Source organism: Apus apus, chromosome 4 (assembly GCF_020740795.1).
Source record: "Apus apus isolate bApuApu2 chromosome 4, bApuApu2.pri.cur, whole genome shotgun sequence".
In the NCBI taxonomy this organism is placed as follows: Eukaryota; Metazoa; Chordata; class Aves; order Apodiformes; family Apodidae; genus Apus; species Apus apus.
The window spans coordinates 47,981,728-48,006,002 of NC_067285.1; the positions used below are offsets into that span (position 1 = coordinate 47,981,728).

Here is a 24,275-nt window from a genome sequence, read left to right on the forward strand (position 1 = left end):
CTAGATACCTACGTAGAGCTATTTTATTTACCTTACGTTTGCTTTACAGAGTAAAGGAAAACATATCTGATTGACACTTAAAGCAATTATTTACCTTTACAAATAATTTATAACTCTATAGCTTATTAGAGAATAAATACTTTCTAATAATTACCTAAAAATAAGTCCATAGATAATTTTAATATTGTCTAAATAACACTACAGTAACAATTCTAAATTATTAATATAACAAAATGTGAAATGTACTGCTATCATGTAATGTTTCTATAGGACTCAGGCAGCTCCCTGTGGTATAGTTTGTAGAACAGGCCTGTGTAGACAGCTGGGAACTCTCTCATGGTTATATCAATCTTATCAAACCCTTCCCGGTATCCATAAAGCAAGAGTTTTGCTACGTTGCTGGTGATGGGAGTAGTGTCTTTTGTCCTGGCAAGCTGATCGAGGTCCATCCATTCACACCTCAGGCACTCCTGCTGGCAGAAGTTGATGTTGAAGGAGGAGGGCTCCAGGCGACAGATGATGTACATATCTGACTTCCCAAAGGCTCCAGGGTGTTTGTGCTGCTGTCGGATGCTTAGGATGGACTTGAATTCTGACTTAATGCCAGTCTCTTCGAAAACCTCTCGAACTGCTGTGTCTCCTAGGTGAAAAGAGCACTCCTTACAACACATATAGGAGTGGTTTAACACTCTAAACCTTTTGATCACGGGAAATTTCTAACTCTGTGTTCTCTGTTCTGCTTCATAAGCTTTTAAGCCCGTTTGTTTTGACACGAGGACAAGCTAGTTTGTCCCTGAACAAAACTAATGGCTATATCCTAAGAATCTTGGATAATACTGTACGAGGTGTGGTTCTGAAGCAAACATTCTGATGGCCACTGGCTGCACTGATGTCTTAACCCAAGACAGTGCTGCACCCTCTTTTCAGTCCGTTGAGTCTTAGCCCCTGTCCCTCTCTTTGCCTTTCCCCACTTCCAGGTTCAGACCCTGTGCAGCTGAACACCTGCACGTACGGCAGATGACTTGATCAGATTGCTGAGTTTCGTTGCACTTTGCCACAAGGTGCAATAAAATGGGTAAAACTATTGTTTGCAGGAAGTGAAAGTTAGCACCAAGTCCTTTTCCAAATGTTTGGAGTATCTTAAGTGTCTAGTGACAGACATTGGAAATATGCCATAAAACCAAGGTAGCTCGTAGCCTGTTCTTGCAGAAAACATGCTGCACATCCATGCTGCAGGTGTACATCTTGTGTACATCAGCCAAAGTGGTAGAAGTGTTCATGTTCCTCATTACAAAAAAAAGTAGCTGTAATTTCAAGGGTCTAGAAGGTCTGTGTACTGCAATTACAGCCAGGCAGTTACCCATCTATCCAGTACTCTTCAAAACAGAAGGATTTCCACTTGAATAGTAACTTAAATGGAAGAGCCCAAATAAGATTTTTGATACTCTCCTTTGTTTCCCTAAATTCCACAGTTTCATTGTAGTCAAGTCAAATCCTGCTTGCCTGGGGTAACTACTGGTTGGTAAAATATGAGTTTCTTCCAAATCTGTGTCAACTCATAATTGTGTCATGTTTGAGTAGTAAATGCTTACAGCAGTTTTGCAATTAGTTCATTTTCGGTAAGAAATGCACGTGTTGGCTTAATCCCAAAAGCAAAATGTATTTTACAAGACCTGATAGAGATATGCCTTCCTATGGAAGCCTGCATCTTGATGTGTCAGAGGTGAACAAAAGAGATGTTTTAGGGGTAGTTTCAAGTGTTGGAAATAATTTCAGGACATACAGTGAGTACCATAGATATATATATAAAATATTTATCCAGCAGAAGCCAAACAGCTGTATGTTAATGGCCCGGATTCTGCACATATTTATGCCTTAGCTGAGCCTCCATCTTGCAATGGAACGAGCTGTGTAAAGTTTACACCAAGGACATAGAAATCTTTGTGGGACTGGAGACCTGTTAATACATGGTGTTTTGTGACTTTATTATAGTATTAATTAGTTGAAAAGTATACGGGGAAGAAGTACTTGGGGGAAGATGCTCACTTGCCATTACTGACCCTTGGAGAAACTGCATTAGAGAGGCCTTTGCAGTCCCCTGGGTTAAAATAGTGGTAGAGAAGCAGAATCCTGTGGCAGGTGGTTTTGTTGTTAGGCAAGGGGCTGTATTACACAAAAGTGGTCAAAGAAGGTAAACTCAGATAATGAGGAATGCTGAGGCAGGCTATGGTAAGAAAAATGACATAACTAGGGATTTAATTTAAGCTTTGAGCTTTGCTTTTAGATAAAGTGCCTTCTTCTGTTTCCCTTTTTATTTAAATGTGTATATACATATATGAAAATATATATAATGGTAGTTAAACTAGAAGAAACACTAGGGCTTGAGTTTCAGAAAAACTCAAATACAAAACTGTGTGCACTTTGCTTAATTTGCATTATGAAACTATTTAGATTACTTGTCCAAGTCAATTTGTACTCATTAAAGTAGGCAGCCATGTATTTTGCCACTTTATATAATCATAGGATCTTCAAGCATTGTAATTTGTAATTGTAATTTGAAATATAATCTCTTGAATGACTGTGAGTTTATAAGGTTTGATGTAAGGATGAAAAGGTAAAATTGAGCTCTATTATATTTAGTGCTTCACTAATTTATATTTTATTGTAACATTAAGATGTGATGCAGAGAATTGTAACTTTTATTATTACATAGTTTAGCAGTGTCAGGAGAGGGGGCTGTAAGAAACTTGTTTCATCCCCCATGTTTCTCAATATCTCCTGCCATAATGTCATCTGTTACTTAAGGGATGGTCACACTCAGTGCTACTCTGGGAAAGCTGTTGCCAGTGCTGGTTATTCTTTTCCCTCAGTACAAAAAGCCTTCTGGTATCTCCTAGAAGTGAAAGGGAGCCTGGCTAGACAAAAAACATGGTGTTTGGGATTCTTCCCAAAACATTAATCCATTTCACAGTCATATGTTTGCATTGTCAAGCAAATAACTTTTATTCCTACCATCATGTTTGACAAAAATATGTAAAATTTGATTAATGAGTTATAAGAATTACAACTCGGCCATATCCCGCTGACTAGAAACCTTCTCTGTATATTGGAATAATGAACTGGAACAGAAGCCCTCCACACATCATTGTAGGAAGACTGCTAAAAATAGTAAATATTTCTAAGGCATAAAACAGCCAGGAAACCTGGGCTCGATACCCAGTTTCCCAGAGCTGCTGCAGTGCTCTGGGCAACATTTTTAAGTTCTTAGTTTTTGAGTTACTGGAAGAATATATTCATACCTGAATACTGATGTGGGGCTGAACTGATGTGAGCAAATGGAACTGTTGCAAGCAAGAGCTGCCCAGTAAGTGCAGCCTCACTTCAGCATTAGCCAGTCTGTGGACCACAGTTTTAAGGGCTGAGGTACAAGGAGAAAAAGCACAATTTTCTGTCTCTTCATGAACACCCTTGTTCATTCCCCTCTGAATGTAACTGCGGCAGCGTTCACCATCGCCTGTGCTAGGCTGGGCAGAGCTGCCAGGTCTCCTCAAATGTGGGTTGATTTTTATTACAGAACTGCTTTGTGTCCCTGGTTGAAAGTAGATGCCCACAAGACTTGGGCACTGCACTTAAGGCTGCTCCCGTGCCAAAGAGCTCTTAGTCTAAACAAATCAAGTGAGCAAGGGTGGAAGGAAGCAAGTGTATTTATTTCTGTTTTGCACATAAAAATGGAGAGTTGGAAATTCTTGCTCAACACATCATTGAGCTCACTGCCCTGGATTCCAGTGTGAGCTGGCTGTTTCAGTTTTATTTGGGTTATATACTGATTACCTTAATCCTCTGCACTTTTGGCTCCTATTACAGCACATCCGACAAATAATCTGGCTTCAAGCACTCATTTAAAAGAAATTGTGGAAAAGGGTAACTAACAAATACAAAGCTTCTCTGAACATAATGTTACTGCATTGCCATTATGGTCACGGGGTCATGTCACTTCACCAATTCACCATTAATTCAAAGAAACAAATAGTCATAGGAGTGATGTGGGTCACAATGCATTTCAGTACTGTTCATGTCTTTGTAATTCTGTTGGTGTGTGAGCTGTTACCCTACGTAGGACTCACCAATGTCTTCGCCTGGGTTAGACAGACCGCCTGGAAATTTCCATGCGTTTAGAGTCTGTATTGGAGGAAAAAAATATTAATGAAGTACACAGCCTCTGTTGTGCTCCCTAGTATGAAGGAGGCAACTAGCATGTGACTTTCTTTTGTTGCAGTATTGTAATTACTTTTACAGACATCAGTATGGCTTTAAGTAGGAACTTTTTTGTTCTTGCTGATGTGATGATCAGAGATATCTAGTCTGTATGAGATAGTGGAACAAAACATCTACTGATTGAAAATACAAACTGTCTAACAGTCATTAGACAATGTTGCTGCTAGATAACTAGAGTAGTTGAATATTAAAAAAAGCTGCTATAGACTATATAATCTTATATTTAATCACTAATGTATTCCACTTCCATGGTTTTGGCTTTTTAAAAATGTATATATATTTAATCTTACAAACAGGTATTATGATTGTAGTACTGTTCTATACTGCACTGGCTTTAAGATGACTGTGTGACTGTAATAACCATTTAGTGTAACTTGTCATTTGTTTTCATGGAGTACAAAACCTGAGTGTGATTTATATATAGAAGCATTTATTGAATTGCAATAAAATTCGGTTCTTAAAAACAGAATGCGAAGTGCAGACTCGGTGTTGTTAGTGATACAGGTAAAGGAGTCCCAGTTGCAACACCACTTGCAAATGCATAATGTAGACTTTACCTTTTCATCTACATACCATTCTTTTTATTGCTTTCCTTATTAAAAGTTATGTAAGAAGAAGGTAACCCTCAGGTAGAAATTAACGTGGTAAAAAGGTATACTCTGGAAAACAAAAAGAGGTAGCTTTTCTTGTATATGAAGCCTAGAAAGGGAAGTTTTGTACTTTCCAGTGATTTGAAACTTCACTGACTACATTGGAAAATGTTCTTTTCTGGGCACTCTTAAAGGGCTTGGACAGGAATACAAAGTAATACATTAAAAAATAGCAGAGATGGAAAGTACATATATTTTTCTATTGGCATTCAGATTTGCTTTTGGTTCCTGGAAATCTTTCTTTGTGTGCTGAGGAATTGTCCTTTCATCACTAAACCCAAACAGCTCTTAAAATTCCAGTAGCCGTTTAAAGGTTTGTGGGGTTTTTTTAAGCTTTGAGAAACATAATTTGCATTAAAAGTTACCATTTCAGGGAAACTGTTCATTTCATGGGGAAGGAGAAAAGAAAGGAGTGGTGGAACTGACAGTGGGAAACACTGTCTGAGGCAGTTTGCTGCACTCTTCATTTGTCCACCGAGTAAGAAATGTATGAGTATTTATATACTTCAATTGTTATTCTTGATTTTATCCATTCAATAAAAAAGAGCTGTAAAGAGGGGAGTCAGAAACAACTTTTTTTCCTTTCACCTTCTTGACTCGCTGTGCCAGGTGTCAGCTTTGCTCTGGAAAGGTAAGCTGAACTAGTTGACCTGGAATATGCCCATCCCACTTTTCAGAAGGACCTGGAGGAAAGGGTGGTGCCAGGCTGGTCCTCCTGCGTTTGGGACCAGAGGCTGAGGAGGTCAAGCCTGGAGAGTATGGAATTGGACCTAGCACCTGAATAGAGACCATCTGATGTCTCACTGTAAAACTGGATAGAAAGATCTGTGCTTAAAAACACTGTCGGTGAGCTTCAACAAAACCACAGCATTAAGAAGTTAAACCTTACACCTCCTAGGCTTGGGAAATGACTATTTCCTTCTAAATATGCAAAATGTGCAAGTTCTGTTTTTACTCTTTGAGACCTGTTTAAGAGATCTACTAAAAGGTAAATGTGCAGGTTTTATAATTGCTGTGTGCATAGAAGGAAAAATCAAGGTAACCTTTTGAAAGTTTACAGTGTGCTGTTCTGTCTCTGGAGACTGGCTAGAACTGGAACCACCTTTACAGCCTATAGCTTGCGTGCTGGATTTATGCTTGAATTGATAATTACTGAATGTAAGCCTGGAGGTCCTACTGCAGGGAAGTCCTTACGGTAAGTAACAACATCAAATTAATAGTTCACAGGAAGCAAGGAAAGGGTGTTTCTCTTCCTCTGAACTGGAGTTACAAATGCAACATGTTGCACCACTGAAGCTGCCCATGAAAGCAGCCTTTCTACTGGTGGTCATGTTGTAGCTACCAATGAGCTGAAGTCATGTTTTGGGTGCTGAGAAGAAATCTCTTTCAGGAGAGACAGAAAAATGCAGCCAGTGAGATTCAGTTTTAACTATGTAAAATGAAGATGATGTATCCAAATGTACTTCAGGTAGTGTAAGTTTTGATTGTTTTCACAGTAAAATTGCAGTGAATCTTACTGTACTAGAGACGTTTTAACTTGCAAATGGATACCTCATGGAAGCCAAGTATACTTTAAACAGAATAGTACAGACAACACAACCTGGTGAGTTTTCTGCACTTGCTGTGTTAAAACCTAGCTAGGTTTTAACCTAGCTGTCCTAACCTAGGACAGAAGCTGGAAGACATGACCAGTGATGGATGCTTGGTTACCTCAAGCCACATCACACGACCCACCATCACCACCACACTAACACTCTCTGGTTTGGCACTCTCAGTAGTCAGGTCAAGCTCTTCAGTTTGTGAGAAATTAATGATCTTTACATATGCTGTACAAAGGTGGTCTTGGGGTCATGGCCAACCACATTATTGCTTATTTAAAGCCACAGATAATGTCTGGAATTTTTGAAACCAAACAAAATCAGAATCCTTCTCCCAGAATCTACTTTGAGCCATTGGGGTTTTGCAGAGGTCTGCATGGAGCCAAACAAGATCAGAGATTCTTGAGTCAGTTACAGGAGAAACCAGAAAACTCAAAACAGAAAGGACACTTAATTCTGCTGATTCAATCACCAGTTATAATTAACAACAAAGCTGCTGATTTCCAAAGTATTTTTTTTTCTTTTTACCCCTTCAAATGTAATACAGCAATCTGTGGATAGATATGTTCCAAGACACATATAAGTTAATTACTGCAATTTTGGACTGAAATGAGAAGAAAAAGGTCTTTGTTCTATAGTACAGATTAGGTTTATCCAAATGAACTTCTCTCGTTTATAAACCTGTAACAAACTTACCCTATTTCTGTCTTGTACGACCAACACCTTTCCATTGCTTTCATCTAGAACAGCACCTAGTGGAGAGGTAATATTGAAAAAGAATCAGTGTTAGACAACTATGTTCAATGTTAAGAGCCAAAATTTAACATGTTTTGATAAAGCATGACAAACTCCTGATGATATTCATCAGCAAATCTTGCTGACAAATCAGCAAGATTTGTCTGGATGAATCACAGAAAGTGGTTTGTTGGTGGAATACTGATACACAATAAATTATGAAAGATGGTTAAGTATCCTGCATAAAAATTCAAAGTTAGTAGTACCAAGATAAATACTTCCCACACTGAAGTTCCAGACTAGACAAGAAAGCAGAAGATTAGTTTGCTTGTGTTAATATTAACAGAACTAAAGAATGCAGGATCAAGACATCTTCCAAATAATCTGCTTGCCTCAGCAGAGACGTGCCTGTGATCTTGCTCAAGTAACAGTTTCTTCCAGTGACTGGCCAAGAAGCCACAATCGGGAAGAACCCTTCTCCAGTGAAAGTCATGACAAAACTCCTGCCTGAGCGTTTCCTGGTTAATAATACACAAGGTTTAATATTCAGTGGGCTGACTATACTGATAATGTTCAACTGGTTGGCTATAAACTCATACTGTACTACCCAGCTAACAACTCATAGTAGGAACTACACAGTAATCTGGGTCAATTTGTTAATGTTAATAAAAAAACATTGCTCCCAACTGGAAAAGTGACACTTTCACTTGATTCATCCATCCTGATCTTATTTTTTTTTACTGAAAAGTTCAGCTTGTATTCTCATGCTCAGCCCATGACTTTGTCCCACAGATTACAACCTTTCCTAGTTTTTAAAACCCAAGTGCTTTCACGTTTAATCATCATGTCCCACTCACTGGTCATACTTTCAAAATGTCTTTCTTTTAAAGTTGGTATTTTTCTCTGATTTTAAAGTGTGCTGTGGTGAGCAGAGGGAGTACAATGGTGCAACTTAACCAGGCTCTTTTCCACATCAGTCATGCATGGGTTTCAAATTAGTAGGGAATGAAAAAAAATGCTTATATCATTTTACAGCAGGAAGAAGAGTATATAGGCAGCTCTGTGATGATACGCACATTTAAAATGCTATGGGAAGTACTTCCACAGAAGGGAATTATTAGGGAATGAGTGGCCAGCTCAGCTCAAAACATGCTCTGTTTTTCAACAATACATGGCAGATTTCTGTGTAGGAGGAATATTTAAATGATGAAATACCAGTCTTCAAGATATGTCAAAGGACGTGCTTGAAGAGGGTAGTCACAGATCTGCCTCCCCACGGCTTGTGACTTAATGTTTTCATTCCTCCTGTAACTCTTTAGCAGTGTCCAGGTTTAAGTACTGTAAAGATTAAAAGAGGGAACAAAAAGAAAGCAGGAGCAACCTGGAGGCATGCTGTATTACAGGGATTATTTTTCTAGAAAAAACACTCTTCAGCCAAGTGGTTTGCTTGGAGGCCTGCTGAAGACAGGAAACTGCAGTTTGAGTCAAACAAAAAGAACATTTTCTCTCCTCGGTTCCCCAGAAATCAGTGCCTGTTAATGTAATTTTTGGCAGTGAAATTATATGTCCAGAATCTCTGCTAGATGATACCTAAAGCAAGAAGAAAAGGAAAACACAGGACTTTGCCATCTGGTCTCTTTTTCCCAAATGTAACCCAGGACTCCTTCTGCTGAAGTTCTCTGGGCCACACCTGGTTTGTATCAGTGAGATCAGAGCTTGGCTGCAGGCTCTGAACTGCGGTTTTAAAAACTCTGCCTCTTGCTACAAATGTGGTACCTGGAGCTGTAAATCCTCCAACGCCAGGGTGACTTTCCGGAAAGGTTTACCCTTGGAGCCCAACCAAGTCATCACTATTACAACACTGCTTTGTTTTCAATGTTCTCCTTTGGGAAAAAGGTAAGAAAATTATTGTTTTAAAAAAAGAAAAAAATCCCTTGGACAACTCCAGACAATGAGTAATGGAGGGGAAAAGTGTCTTCATTCTACCTATTTTATTTATGACTGATGTAAACATGTATGAAGAGAAGTCCAGAGTTGAAAAGCATTTGTCATCCATGTAAGGAGCGTGCACATGACTGCTTGCGTTATAATCATCAGCAGACAGGGTAAGTATTCCTGTGCAAAACAACTTGGCAACTGCTTTTAAATCACTTCTGATTCCTTGGGCCATCATAACCTAACACTGCCTTCCTCTGCAGTCTGACATGTAGGCAGATGTTCTTTTTACCCATTTCCTTAAGTAACTGGACTGGCCAAGGCTGATGATCCTGCATGTGCATGAGTGCATGGAGACCCTTCTCTCTCTTCAGCTCTGACGACTTTGTTCCAACAACTAGGTTAAGGTAGGCAGCAATGAAAATTACAGCTGTTTTGTAAAGCTTATACTACCCATGAGGAAGAAGAGAATTGCTTTTAGTTTACTTTTACTTTCTTCCTCTCCTTTCACCTTCCTTCCTCCCTCAGCCTGTCTTTCTATGCCACTGTTACGTGGCATATTTACAAACGGGTCACTTTCTGGATGGCAGACCACTTCCTCCTAGGAGGCGGAGAATTTTGGAAATGCTTTTAAAAAACATCGTAATCATTTCATACACCAGCAGCTTTTCCATACCTTGACATATTGGGAAAATCCTGCCGCCTACAAACGGATGCAGCAAGTTAGCTGGGAGACACATCACATATTCCACTATTTCTAAACAATGATGGCCAAGCCCAATGAGTAACGTTTGCTACTCTCTGCTTGGCAACTCTGCTCTAGTCTGGCAAAACATGACCTGACCTTGCTTATTCACACCTTTGTCATCACTTGGCTGGGCGACGCTGAGGCACTAGCCCTGGCTGCGCAGCGTGCAGCCTGTGGGAACCCCAGACAGGACCAAAGCAGCTGCTGCTCTGCTTGGCCATGCAGGCTCCCTGCCCACCCCCGCGGGCTAGCAAGCCAGCCCAGTGGCTCTGCTTTTTATCTTCAGGATGCTCAAGGGACTAAGCCCTCTGCCTGACTCGCCACAGCTTTGAGATTAAGACTCCCATGACTGGATTTGCTCCTCTTTGCTGCAGAAACTTTCTAAAATACAGGTTGGGGTGGTTTTTTTTTCAGGAAATAAAGATGCCTGTGGTTTGCCACATAGACACAATACAAATGCACACATGTACATAATGTAGTATTAATTAAAAATAGAACTATACCCTTCCACTAGCCAGGCTCTCCCTCCTGAAGTGGAAACATAATGGAATAAACATCTGCCAGGCAGTCTCCGCACTGCTCAGTGTACCCTTGGAATGTGTAACTTGTGAAGAAGTAACTGCACTGGCAGCGCAGAGTGGGCACTGCAGAAAGCAAGGAGGAGCCCCTGTAGGGGGTGACTTGCTGTGAAAGGGCACAGACAAACCCGTCTGCAGAGCTTGCAGAGTCACCAGAGGCTGCTGCCTCTTCCTGGGAGCTACAATCAGAGGTGTGACTGAGAGGGTGCCACAGCTGAGCCAAAGCACAAACTGCTGTCCCCTGGTTCTCTTTCATGTGGGCATGACTGACACAGCAAACCAGAAACTGAGCAGAATTAAGGAGGACTATAAAGCCCTAGAGGTACAGGTGAAAAAACGTGGTGCTCAAGTTATCTTTTCCACCATCTTACCAGCTGGAGGAAAGGAGGTAGCCAGAAATAGAGGTATAATGCACACCAGCTTTGGGGTTTTATGACAATGGGGTATCTTCAATGACTATAACTTGCTAGGGAGGGATGGAATACACCTGTCTGGAAAAGTTGAGTGTATCTTTGGTAGCAGGCTGGTCAGCTTAGTGAAAAAGCTTTAAATGCTCCTTAGCTGCCTCCAAAGACAAGAACCAGAAGGCCAACCACCTTGGGGCTGTGTGTGACTATGTTATCTCCTCAAGGGACACCTGCATGCTTGATTACCTCTCTGCAATGCCCGTACATCAACACATGCAGTGTGGGGAACCAAGAGGAAGAACTGGAGATCTGTGTGCAGTTGCAGGGCCATGATCTCATTGCAGCTACTGAGACATGGTGGGATAGCTCGAATGACTGGAATGCTGCCACGGGCGGCTGCGTCCTGTTCAGGAGAGATCGGCCAGCAAGGCGGGGTGGTGGAGTGTCTCATGACATGAAAGAGCACCCAGAATGTGTCAAGTTCTGCCTAGGAGAGGATGAAGAACTACATGAGAGCTTACAGGTAAGCATTAAGGGGCAGGCTAACATGGGTGGACACTGTTGTGGGTGTTTACTCCAGGCCACCTGATCAGGATGAGGAGGTTGATGAGGCCTTCTACAAACAGCTGAAAATAGTCTCGCAAGCACAGGCCCAGGTCTTCATGGGGAACTTAAATCACCCTGGTATTTACTGGAAAGGCAACACAGCCAGACACACTTGGTCCACAAGATTCTTGCAGAGCATTGAAGATAACTTTCTAACACAGGTAGCGGAAGAACCTAGGAGGAGATGTGTACTGCTGAACCTTGTATTAACAAACAAATAATGGCTTTTTGGGGATGTGAAGGTTGGGGGCCAATCTTGGCCAATCTCTACCACAAGATGGTAGAGATCACCATCCTGTGTGGAAGTAAATAAATAAGTAGCATTACAACCCTGGACTTCAGAAGAGTGAAGTTGAGCCTCTTCAAAAATCTACTCAGAGGAATACCATGGGTTAGGGTGCTAGAAGGTAAGGGTGTCCGTGAGAGCTGGTCATTACTCAAACACTACTTCCTCCAAGCTCAGGATCAGTGTGTCTTGATGAGTAAGAAATCAAGTGTAGGAGGCAGGAGAACTGCATAGATGAGTAAGGGTCTTCTGGAAAAACTCAAATGGAAGAAGGAAATTTACAGAACATGGAAAACAAGACTGGTCACTTGGGAGGAATATAGGAATGTTGTCAGAGAATGCAAGGATGCAACAAGGAAAGCTAAGGCCCACCTGGAATTTAATCTGGCAAGGGATATCAAGGACAACAAGAAGGGTTTGCTTTTTTTTCAGTATATTGATAGAAAAAGGAAGATTAGGAAAAATGTGGGTCTGCTGATGAATCAGGTGGGCACCCTGGTGGTGGAAGACACAGAGAAGGTGGAGTTACTGAATGCCTTCTTTGCTTCAGTCTTCAATGCTAAAGCCATCCCTCATGAATCCCAGATCTGGAAGTAAGAGAAAAGGTCTGGAGAGAGGAAGACTTTCCCTCAGCAGAGGATGACTGAGTTAGAGACTACTTGGCCAAACATGGATATCCCTAAGTCCATGGGCCCTGACAGGATGCACCTGTGAGTGCTGAGAGAGCTGGCAGATGTTATTGCTGAGCCACTCTCCATCACCTTTGAAAGGTCATGGAGAGCTGGAGAGGGGCCTGAGGACTGGAGGAAAGCCTGCATCACTCCAGCCTTCTAAAAGGGCAAGAAGGAGGACCCAGGGAACTACAGGCAGGTTAGTTTCACCTCTGTCCCTGGAAAGGTGATGGAACAAATCCTTCTGGATGTCATCTCTAAACATGTAGAAGAAATTATTGTGTGTGGTCAACGTGGCTTCATCAAGGGGAAATCATGCTTGACCAATCTGATAGCCTTCTGTGATGTCATAACTGGCTGGTAAGATGAGAGGAGACCTTCTCAATGTCTATAAATATATAAAGGGTGAGGGCAAGGAGTATGGAGCCAGACTTTTCAGTAATGCCTGGTGACAGGACAAGGGGCAGTGGGCACAAGCTGGAACATAGGAAGTTCCATCTAAACATAAGGAAAAACTTCTTAACTGTGAGGATGACAGAGCACTGGAACAGGCTGTCCAGGGAGGTTGTGGAGCCTCCTTCTCTGGAGACATTCAAAACCTGCCTGGATGCAGTCCTGAGTAATGTGCTCTAAGGGATCCTGCTTTAGCAGGGGAGTTTGACTGGATGAGCTCTGGAGGTCCCTCCCAGCTCTGACAATTCTGTGATCCACTGAGACTGAGTGGAACAGAAAGAAAAAAAATAAATACTGCAGCCCTTATTTCAGACACAGAAATCAGACACTGCACAAGTGCCTTCCTTAAGTCTTTATCTCTTTTTAAAACTCCCAACAATGAAGAAAAATACAGTTTGAAAAGTGTTAGCAAAGAATACATACCTTAAATGTTGTGCAGTTTTAAAATCTATGCAAGAAATTATGAAATCCATACACCTGCATTTATGTAACTTTTTCTTTCCTCAAAATATTTTCCTATTGCAGTCCAAAGTGTTTATCTCAAAGTACAGCAGCAAATCATGCTTTGAAAGGGCATTTTTTGTATTTCCAAATATTTGAGAGTTTTTCAGAGTTACAATTTTTCTTATACTTAGTTCTTCCTGATAACCATCAGGGTCACAACACATCTCTTACACAAGTGTCTTTGAAATAGCACCTCCAGCTATGCAAAACCTCCTTCAGAAAAATCCCCTTTCAGTTACATCATGTTTCCTCAAACTTGCAAGTTATAACCGTAAGGAGTAACATGGTGCTTTTCTAGGAGTATGCATTCTCTTACTCGAGTTTAAGACCACATATTTTAATGGTGAGACTTTCATACCTCAGGAAAACATGCTCTAACATGTCCATTGAAAAATCCAAGCCTGTCTTCGGCCTCTCCTCTGCCCTCTGCTGGTTTTGTAACTGAAAACTTCCACTACCGGCAGCAGCGGCACCGTTTTGTAACCCAGAGCTTCGTTTTTCCACAATTGACTCTCACCTGACCTGCTGCGACATCGAATAATCCAGCTTTTATGAGCCCTTCCTAACTAGATTTTTCAGCTTGCTATTTATGGGTCTTAACAGCACTCGGTGAAGAATTAATGTCCCTGCAAGCCAAGGACAAACAGGTCATGTAACAGCAGAGGTTTGCTGTCTCTGTGCTGTACCTGCTGTTACATACAGGCTTTACCAGTATGTGAGGGGTACTAGTACTACTCCAGATTACAGGAGATGACTGAGAGATGGAACAGGTAACTGCATGTCTGTGGAAGATTACTGGGAGAGAGAAAACAAAACCATAAAAATTTGGTGAAGCTGAGTCAATCAGCAGTTTCTTGTACTGCACTGCAGAAAAAAAACCCAAACAGGGCACCATCTTACTTACTTCCTTGGTAATCTCAGTTTTTAGAGCAACTGCTTTCCACCTGTGGTTGTGGGAGGTCTAGATGGGTAAGAGTTTGGTGTCCAGATGTCTGTTTGTTTGTAAAAGTGCACTTCCAGACAGTTTAAAGCAGCTTGTGGAGTGTTGCAATTTAGGCCAACAGTTGTGCTGGAGCCTGAACAATCCCTGTGGGGTCAAGTTTGCCCCCTTTACAGATCTTAACTTGAACATAGTTTAGGCAGGTGCGTATGTTAAGCAATAAAGACAGGGAGTAGAGAAATTATATTTTTCTTTGAAGTTTGACTTCTTTACTTTTATAAAACTTCTTGAACCTTGAAATCCTACCTCTTGCACCTGCAAGGTGAGGTATGTTTCTCAACATTGTGTTTAAACACAGTATTTGTGAGGTAAATTTTAAAGCTTCAGGACCACATTTTCTTCTCTCAGTGCTGTTTACAACTTTCTCAAACTGGAACAGCTTTGAGAAACCGCTTTACTGGCCTGTTTTTAGCAACATACACGGCCGTACAGGACACGGTTCGCTTTGTAAAGTCACCCAAACCACAAGCAGCTGCTTCCCATGCGCTGCCTGCGCAGGGGAACCGTTGATTTCCCACAGAACCTGGCCCTAAGGGCTCCTCCAGAAGCCTTTTTTTTCTGCGTCCAACCGCTTTAGCAACTAACCTGCGACCCCCAGCTGGTGGGTGGCGTAGCCCGGTAGCCTGCTGGGCCCTTCTCCCAGCCACAGCGTCAAGGTGGAGGAGCCCTGCTCGGCGTGGTGGAAAGCGAAGCCTTGCGAGGCGGCGGCCGCCAGGACGGGGCTCTGGAGGATGGGGACGTGCAGCCAGACGGCGACGCGGCCCTGCTGCCGCCAGCGCCACACCGCGCCTGCAAGAGAGCCAGGCCGGGTCAGGGCGGCTGCCGCCCCGCACGGACACCCCGTGCTCCTTCCGGCCTTCAGCCTGGCCGTGCGGGACAGCCCGGGTTAGGCACGGAACCACAGAACGGTTTAGGTTGGAAGGGACCTTAAAGATCATCCAGCTTCGACGTGCCTGCCATGGGGACGCCTCCCGCTAGACCCTGCTGCTCCAGCCCCAGCCGGCTCGGCCGGGAACACTTCCAGGGGCAGCCACAGCTGCCCGGGGCAACCTGCTGCAGTGCCAGGCACACTGAGCAGCCTCCTCCAAATGTCTACATCTACCCTTTCCCTGTTTCCCCCTCGTCCTGTCACTCCAGGCCCGTGTAAAACGTCCCTCCCCAGCTTTCCTGGAGCCCCTGCAGGTGCTGGAAGCTGCTCCAAGGTCTCCCTGGAGCCTTCCCCGGGCCGGGCAGCCCCAGCTCCCTCGGCCTGTCCGCAGAGCAGGGCTGCTCCCGCCCTCTGATCGTCTCCACGGGCCCCTCTAGGCGCGCTCCGACATGTTGCTCCATGTCCCCGTGCTGGAAGCCCCAGAACTGGACCTGACGATGCCTGAAAGTGTTTTTCACCTGGTTTACCACAGGGCCAAGACACCACCGCCGTGAGCAGCACACCCGCAGCGCTCGGGCGGGAGGGGCCCAGCTCGGCACTGCAGCCCGGTTTGATGTTTCCACACAAAAACGATGGCTTTTAGGGGAAGATCTGCCCCAAGGCGCAGGAGGACGGACCTTTGCCAACACCCTGCACACCCCTCGGCCGCGGCGTTCCGTGCGTGCGGAGCCCGCGGCCCGCCCGGCAGCCCCGCCCGCCGCCCCGGGGCCCTCGCCCGGCACTTGCCCCGCAGCCACCGCCCGAAAGCCGCCGGCTCCAGGCGGAGGGAGCGGTTCAGCTCGCCCAGGTCCACGGTCACCCCCCCGAACTTGTCCAGCCGCTCCCGCAGCCCCGCCAGGGCCCCCAGGCCCCGCGCCCCGCGCAGCGCCCGCCACAGCCGCCCCATGGCGCGGGGCAGGGCCGGGCCAGGGGAAGCGGCCGCCCCGGGGCGGTGCCGGCCTCTGCCCCCGGAACTGCTCGGCGGCAGCCGGCGGGGAAGCATGTCCGCCTCCTCCAGGAGGAGAAGCAAGGGGCGGCCGGTGCCGGGCGGCGGGGGCTCCCCGCGGGCCGTGCCCCCCGGGGCCGCCCAGGGCGGGCCGCTGGCGCTGGGCGTCCTGGACGCGGGGGAGGCAGGTAGGAAGGAGGCCCCGCGCTCCTGTGAAGAGCAGTCCCTGTGGAGCTGGGCTCCCGCTCCCCGCCGGAGCGGGCCCCGCGGCTGCCCCGGCCCGTCAGCGAGGCGGGCCTGGCCGAGCAGGGGGGTCTCTTGGGCAAGGTCGGCTGAGCCCCCGCGAAACTTGCTTCGAAGAGCAAGGCGCGCCGCGGAAGGGTGCCGCTGGTAGCTGAATCGGGGCGGGAAGTCCAGCAAGCGGCAGGGTGCAACGGCGGGTGCTTTCAGGCCTGTTGGGAGCGGTGTCCTGCCCGGCCCCGGGAGGGCTGGCGGTGCCGGGGGCACAGGGCGGGGAACACTCATCGCCCGGCACGCAGGAGTCAAGGATGAAATCTTTTTTTTCTCCTGGAAACAGGAGGAGATGACCAAGTCCCCAAAATGCTGCGAAGAGCCCTCGCCCAGCTGTCGCTGAGCAGCATGAAGTCTGCGGGCCTGTGCATCGGGCGTCCGGCCTTGCTCACCTCTGCCGGCGGGCGCCAGGAGGTGAGGCCCTTCCTGGCCCCTGCGGCTGCTTCTTCCCTGCTTGCCCGGTGCGCTGTTGTACTCGGTAGGGAGCAGAACGGACCCTGCCTTCAGAAAGACACTGAGTGTGCTTTTCCATGTTTTCTACCCTGTGGTTGCATCTTTATTTTCAGTACTGGAAGAAACCTGTGCTGTTGGTTGGAGTGGAACATCTCCCTTATGAGGAAAGGTTGAGGGAGCTGGGTCTCTTTAGCTTGGAGAAGAGGAGGCTGAGGGGTGACCTCATCAATGTTTACAAATATGTAAGGGGGGAGTGTCAGGGAGATGGAGTTAGGCTCTTCTCAGTGATGACCAGTGATAGGACAAGGGGTAATGGGTGTAAATTGGAGCATAGGAGGTTCAAGGTGAATATCCGAAAAAATTTTTTTACTGTAAGAGTGACAGAGCACTGGAACAGGCTGCCCAGGGAGGTTGTGGAGTCTCCTTCACTGGAGACATTCAAAACCCACCTGGATGCGTTCCTGTGTGATGTGCTCTGGGTGATCCTGCTCTGGCAGGGGGGGTTGGACTAGATGATCTTTCGAGGTCCTTTCCAACCCCTAGGATTCTGTGATTCTATGATTTTATTTCAATAAGTTTTCAAGTTATGCATGTGGATGTATGTATTACGTATTGTGCATGAGCACACGTATTTTATTTGCAAAGAAATAGTATAGCCGTTTATTCTTCTTTCTTCACTGATTGGTAGAATTTTCTCGTCAGCACAGGGTATGCTTTTGTGTCATCTGCAGCATGTGTAGAGTCCTGGTTGAATTTTATTTCCTCTGTAGGCAAAATATAAGCCTTTCTTTCTTGAAAGGTGTATCTTACTCTGTGGCACCAGTTTTAACCTAATTCTTCCCTCTCAGCCCACGTTTTTTGTAACAAAACATTGCTTACTTTAACTGGAGGGTTGGAAATGGGGGCAGGGGGGAAATCTCAACTGATAGTTGTTTGCTTTGAAACTCTCCTAGGTCTGTACTGCTTGGCCCACCACTGGTTTTCCAGGTGGGAGAATTGGGCTGTCTGAAACCACTCAGAAGAACCTGAAAGTAAGTCCAGGTGATGCCATCACTGTGCAGCCCGTGACTGGTGCAGTCATCCAGGCAGAGGAAGTCGATGTGAAGTTGAGGTATGCATCTTGGCCTAACCTAGCCATGTGCTCTGAGGTATCTGCTTTGTACTGCAGAATCATACCTCTTTGAAGATGCCATTTTTCTCACTTACTTTGGTGGAATTAGTACCCAAAGTCAACATGTGCAGATATTTGTAGGATTAAGACCAAAGTTTGGTAACTGGTACCTCCTCTGAGGGCAGTGGAGTGGCTCAGATGTTGTATAGAATCTCAGCTGAGGAGTGATGCTGTTGTGGACAATATAATGGCATAAGCTTCTTAGGCCTAAACAATTCTCTTCTGTTAATTAATAGTAACAATAGCCCAGTGCTTCCTGAAGCAGAGTTCAAGCTGCTTGCATTGCATTTGTGTTAGGCAAGGGTGTATAACTGTGCAGTCGAGGAGGATGAGGTAAGGAGGAGGATGTAAGGTTAGAAGGAGCCCATGTTGCTGCTGTTGTCTTTAAGAAGTATACTGCAAACTGCTGTCTGTGAAGCTCTTATTGAAAACTCCTGTTGCGTTAAGAGAACTACTGGCTGACAGGTTGGGGAAAGTTGTTTGTTGGGGTTTTTTTTTAACCACTTCCCTTCAAAACTTCACCGTTGTATATGCCCAGTTTTGTGCTGTGCTTCTATTTACTGGAGTGTTTTTTGGATTGTAAACTCTCAGAGGTGTGTTTTTGGTTTTTAGTTGAAATTCACCCAAAAAAGGGGGCAGAAGTTGCAAATCCCAGTTGTTTGGACTCATGAATTCTTTGAGAAATTAGCAGTTTACTGATGTGCTGAATGGCTGCCTAAAACATTCCCCAGTCAGCATTTGGGTTGATAAAGAATCTGATTATAATTATTTCCTAAATAAAGTTATTTTACAGTGTGCTTTTGGAAGTGTCTCAACTTAATTTCTGTAAATTAACTTTGTTGTCAAACCTGTTTTCAAACATGAAATTAAACCTAATCTATTTATATCTCCCTGAGTTAATATGCAATGCATTATTTTTTTTTAAAGCTGTGACTTTTACTGAAATACAAGCTAAGGATGAAGTCAGAGGAATGGCATGTAGCTTCTGAAATATTTATGATTACTGTAATTTTTTTGGAAACTGTTCCACAGCCACAGTTTTCCCTCACAGCTAGTCACAAGTCAGGCTCTGAGGATTGTTATGCATATGCACCACCAGACTAAGTCACATGAGTTACTCTTTTTATAGAATTGTTCTAGGAGAGAAGACTTGAAAACTGTAATTGGTCTGTTTTAAGCCTGTTAATTTACTACAAACCATAGTTCCATCCTATCATGTAAGAATATAAATTATTAAAAGAATAAAAGGAAATCCCATTATTTGAAGTACTGGCTAGGTTTCTAGATGCCTTACAGGTGTAGTTGGTTCTCTGTAAATTAATACCTTTGGGGAGTTGCTTGCATGCATAATTTAGCTTTTTCTTCCAGTTAAAAAAAAATAAATCTCCAGCCTCAGACCCCAGTAATTAATTGTGTATATTTTTACTTATTAGAAACGTCTACGGTATTTTGAGAGCTCTCCTCTTAATTAGCATTAATACTCTTTCCCTCAAGTTGCTTTCTTGGTCTGTCGAATTGCGAAGCGGGTTTTTATTTCTAGGTTTAGAGCTCCCCCCGTTGATCGCACTTTTATTTGCAGCAGCTGTGCCTGCTTTAAATGCCTTTCCTGCTGTTCAGCTCTTGGTGTAGTGCTTTTCACTACGGGTCTAAGTGCTTACGAAGGCTGTGAACATTCATCTGCAAAATGGATGTAGTGAAACCTTTATTTTGTTGTGAAAACAGCAGCACTAATGTGTGAGGCTCATACAGATTGGCTGGAAGGGGAAATCCTAGGGAAATACAGAAAGTGGCTTAATAGTGGCTTTTACAGAAGGTAAGGCCCCAAATTAAACAGGAATATTTTATGGATGAACCATCAATGAAAAATGATTGCATGACCACCGTTTTACACACTGCAGTGTATTTGAGGAGCAGAGAGACTTCGTGACCTCTGTGCTCTGAGTGAGTTGTAAATGTGATGTAAAATGGTCTAATATGAACACCAGAGAAAGACATGCATATAAGATGCCTTTCACCTTTCATTTGCTTTGGGCTAAGAGCACGTGTTTAGTCCTGTGTGAAATCCCGGTTATGACACCGTGTTTGAGAGAATGCTGTGGGCCTGGCCACGCTGGTGAGGGAAGTGGCTTAGGGCTTATCTGTTCAGTCACTTAAACTCTATTAAAAAAAAAAAACAAAACAACCAGAAAAAGCATTGTGAGGAAGACTTGTACTGTTTTGATAGTGGATGTGTAGTGCTTAAGACATGCTTAGTTTCACAAGTGCTCAAGGTGCTAGTTTAATCAATAAAAAATGTGTCAGTATTTGCAGGGCTGAAAGAGACATATCTTTATCTGCAATTGTTTTCAATTCAGTAAATGTAGCAAGGGCTAATCTGTCTGCTGAGATGACAAGCATTCATCCTTTATTTGTAATCCTAAGAAATGAGAAATATAACTTACGATATTGTTTATTACAGCATTTTGTGTGGAAAAACTAAACCCCAACTTAAATACATACACTTCTTTTGTTACTATGTGTCTAATATCTTCAGAGTTAGGATGAAATTATTTGAAGGCTGCAAAATGCTCATCTGTCTTTTCTGTTTGTAATGCCTTGATGGTGTGGACAATTGGTTTTGAAATAGTTCCTGCTTGGAAAATTTATTTTCTTTTCCTACCACAGGGACAGAGATGCCACCATTAATGCTGAGGAAATGTCTATCTGTCTACTGAGAAACCTAGGTATAAGTTTTGCTGCTTCTCTTTTAACTGTTTCATTTTTGTAGTAGATCATAAAGTTTTGGATAGAAAAGCAGTTTCCTCCTACTTTTTTAATCAAGAGCTTATGGCAAAATAGAGGATGTTGTTCTGCTCATGCATCTTTTAGGGCTTTGTCTTCTTTGGGCTAAGTAATGTTGCCATGCTATGAATATCTGTTTTGCATTAATCCTGATTCCATTCCTTGTTTCCATTATACATCTTGCTGGTTCAAGTTATGCCTGTCTAGCAGTCATTGCTGGCCTTCTGGCTGATACTGGGTTGCACTTCAGAATTTACTTGCACTGGGAAGAGAAGTGCAATACTACGCATTAAAAAAAGACAAAGGATCAGTATTAAAATGAAATCCCCTACTTTTTTTTTATGTTGGTGGTAAATAAGCAAAACTGCTACTCATCGAGTGGTAGATATGTATAAGTGGGCAGAAAGGCAAGGCAGGTTATTCAAGGTAGTGCTACTCAAAGCACTCACTACAAATTTTTCTACTCAAAGGGTATCTTCTGGTCTAGAAATAAATAACAATATTGCTATGCTAAAAAGCAGAAAGTGTGAACTGTGTTCCAAATTCATGAGTGTGGCTGGTAATCATAAATCTTGCTTACATTGTTCCCTTGGTTTTTTTGTGCCTATAGGCTGCATTCAGATCACATTTCTTAATTTTCTCTGTCAACTCAAAGGCGAAAACTCTACCTTTCTTAGGCCAAGACTCTCAGAGAAGGTGGCCTAAACATGAAATATTGGGAACCTATAAGGCACACATCAAACACAATGTTTAATTCTTACAATACTATTTCCATAATCTGCCTCTGAATGCTGTATGAAATTAAAAATGCTCACTGTAATGATGATCTTAGTATGAGAAATTACATATGATACTGACAAATGTTTATCCAGTAGTCTGCTTTAGTACAAAAGGATAATCTAAATTACCTGAAAATAGCTAACTACCTTTTGTTATGTTAATTGATAGCACTCTGTAGGCTTCTTGATGAAGAATTATTCTGATACAAATATGTCTGAATATTATTGCTGCCAAAGTATATTGAAATTTTATCTTTTTTTTCTTTCTTTCTTTTTCTTTTTTTTAAATCTTGTAGATGGGAAAATAGTTTTACCAGGAAACCTCTTGGCTTTCACTTTCTATGGCAAACTTTGTAACATCATGGTGATGAAAGTGAAAGGGACTGATGGTGCAGAGCTGACTGCCCAGGGCAGTGCCATTTCCAGTGATGTGCATGAGCCAGACCTTGAAAGATCAGATCTGGAGACGAATACGTTAGATTTGTCGCTACAGCTCAGCAAGATGGACATTGATGACAGTCCAGTGGTTGCATCTATGAGCACACCAAGCAAACTGATGGATCCCGGTTCACCAGTTACACCCAGTTCTGCTGTGGTAGCCCGTGGTCAAGAATCTGGTCAGGAAGATAAAATCAACGGCAAGGGAGATAGTGCAGACCTCACCAGTGCATCGGAGTTGGCTGGGAAAGGAGGCAGTGAGGGACTCCTACTAACTGGCAGTGCTGGAGCAATAAGCAATACGGATGTTTTTTATTTCATTTCATCAAGAACTAGAATCAATTTTATTGAATCAAGGACCAGTGTTGCAGAAGATGGTGATTGTGAATCTCGAGTCACCTATGATATGATAGGAGGTTTAAGCAGCCAGCTCAAAACTATTAGAGAAACAGTTGAACTGCCCTTGAAGCAAGCTGAACTGTTCAAGAGTTACGGTATGATGCCTAAGAGTTGGCTTTCTTCATTTGATACTAGTTTCTTTCTCTAACATGACATTTTTATTTTATTTTTTTTTTCCTTTTTATTTTCTTTAAGTTATTCCAGGAATGTGCACTGAATTTTATGTAACACTGGTCTGGTATACTTATGTGTCCAAACAATGTCAAACTGTTCTATGATTATACTGTACAGATACTATGAAGATGTTATAACAGCTTGTGTGGGGAAAAAATTGAGTAGGAAAGAAATATAATAGACAATATGTGAAAGAAAATTCAGGTATGCATAAGCAGAATTTATAGTAAATAGGAAAGACTTTTCTCTACTTGGGCATTTGAAAGGTGCAGATGTTTGTGTTGTCACAAGATTGTAATTTCTTTCAGTAGAGTCAACTAACTATGTTTTTTAAGTTTATAAAAACACAGGCAGGTTAATTCTGCTGGTTTTATCCCTGTGTGTTGTAGGATTTCTGCAGACTTTTAAGGAAGTGTTTGAGGCTGTTTGCTGAAACTGCACAGTGTGTTAATATGGATTTACAGGATGGAAAACTATCACGATTACTGTTGCCATATTTAAAATTGTGTCTAACATATTTATCGGATTTGTGTGACAAAGATGAAACTCTGTACTGTGTATTTATCACAAATAGATGTGTACTTAAAGCAGGCGTGTCTGCTCATTGTACTTGTTTAGGTGTATGTCACTATGAGACAGGGCTCTTACCTATAAAAGTTTCTTTAATATCATGTCTTTGAGGCTTTTTATTTCTCAGCCTTACTTCTTTTGACACATACACTTTAGAGAGGAGGTGATTTTGGTGATCACTGGGAAGATTTCCTTAAGACACAGGTGGCTCTTTTCACTGTGTGTTGCTTGGGTGTGATCAGCTGGTGTCAATAGGATGGTGTGAGGTGTCTTCATCCATGTGTGGTCCAGCTCACTTCGCTGACCTCCAGCCTCCGCATTACCACATGGTTTTGTGTTAGTGGAAAGGTTGCTTCAGCGTTCTTCATACTTAGTCCCCAAAGGGCTTGATCATGTTCTCTGTAATGACATGAGAGGTGGTGATGTTTCCTCACCAGTTACAAACCTTTAGTAACCATCCAAATGCTGAGTCTCCTTCTCTGCTCGTGGGGAGTGAGGCTGTCAGCTGAGGTGAGACCTTTGGCTGAGCTGCTCTGTTTGTTGCCAGTACCAGAAGCACCACATGAGGGAGCAGCACATGCTTTAATGGACTGTTGTGAACCTGTCTGCTGAGACGCTATTTCTGTCCTCTCTCAGCAGATAATTATTTTCTTTTTTAATTACTTCCTAAGATTTGGACTTCCTGTCCACACCGGTTGTATTATTGTCTGTCACCACTGGGGTGTTCACCTGCCCTTTGAGCATCATTCCCTGTCTGGTATTGCAGTACCCAACTGGTAGTTCTCTGGTTGTTTTTCAGCAGTGTCTTTTGTGCCAGGGTCAGTCCCTGGCCAAGTATATGTCTCTTCTTTTTGCTTTCTCATTTCTTACCTTCTGTTTTCAGCTTTGTGCCCATTTAATTTGCTGGTCTAAATTTATTT

General features: G+C 43.2%; 2 protein-coding genes across 4 annotated transcripts in view; one reads left to right on the forward strand and one right to left on the reverse strand.

Moving 5' to 3' along the window:
* Positions 1-5: 5 nt before the first annotated feature.
* On the reverse strand, positions 6-16,275 carry NUDT6 (nudix hydrolase 6). Of its 2 annotated transcripts, none has more exons than XM_051618641.1 (5): positions 16,101-16,275; positions 15,032-15,235; positions 7,220-7,275; positions 4,125-4,179; positions 6-637 (listed from the first exon to the last, which is right to left on the reverse strand). In XM_051618641.1, the coding sequence occupies exons 1-5, from the start codon at positions 16,258-16,260 to the stop codon at positions 252-254; spliced, it is 861 nt and encodes a 286-aa protein (XP_051474601.1). In that variant the 5' UTR covers positions 16,261-16,275; the 3' UTR covers positions 6-251. The 2 variants fall into 2 exon arrangements, with proteins under 2 accessions (XP_051474601.1, XP_051474600.1); XM_051618640.1 differs by having other exon boundaries at positions 6-640.
* SPATA5 (spermatogenesis associated 5) overlaps positions 16,259-24,275 on the forward strand; it is a 201,138-nt gene continuing 193,121 nt past the window's right edge. The window contains exons 1-5 of one of the 2 annotated variants that reach the window (XM_051618632.1): positions 16,259-16,487; positions 16,877-17,004; positions 17,997-18,154; positions 20,879-20,937; positions 22,071-22,706. In XM_051618632.1, coding sequence (XP_051474592.1) covers positions 16,259-16,487; positions 16,877-17,004; positions 17,997-18,154; positions 20,879-20,937; positions 22,071-22,706 — 1,210 coding nt within the window. The remainder of the gene's footprint in view (positions 16,488-16,876; positions 17,005-17,996; positions 18,155-20,878; positions 20,938-22,070; positions 22,707-24,275) is intronic. The other variant, XM_051618631.1, reaches the window with a different exon arrangement.

Coding starts and splice junctions, on each gene's coding strand:
- NUDT6 (XM_051618640.1), bottom strand. CDS start 16,260: ATGGGGCGGCTGTGGCGGGCGCTGCGCGGGGCGCGGGGCCTGGGGGCC. Junction 7,276..15,031: donor CCACCAGCTGGGGGTCGCAG/GTTAGTTGCTAA, acceptor CCTCTCCACTAG/GTGCTGTTCTAGATGAAAGC. Junction 641..4,124: donor TAACCCAGGCGAAGACATTG/GTGAGTCCTACG, acceptor CTTTTCACCTAG/GAGACACAGCAGTTCGAGAG.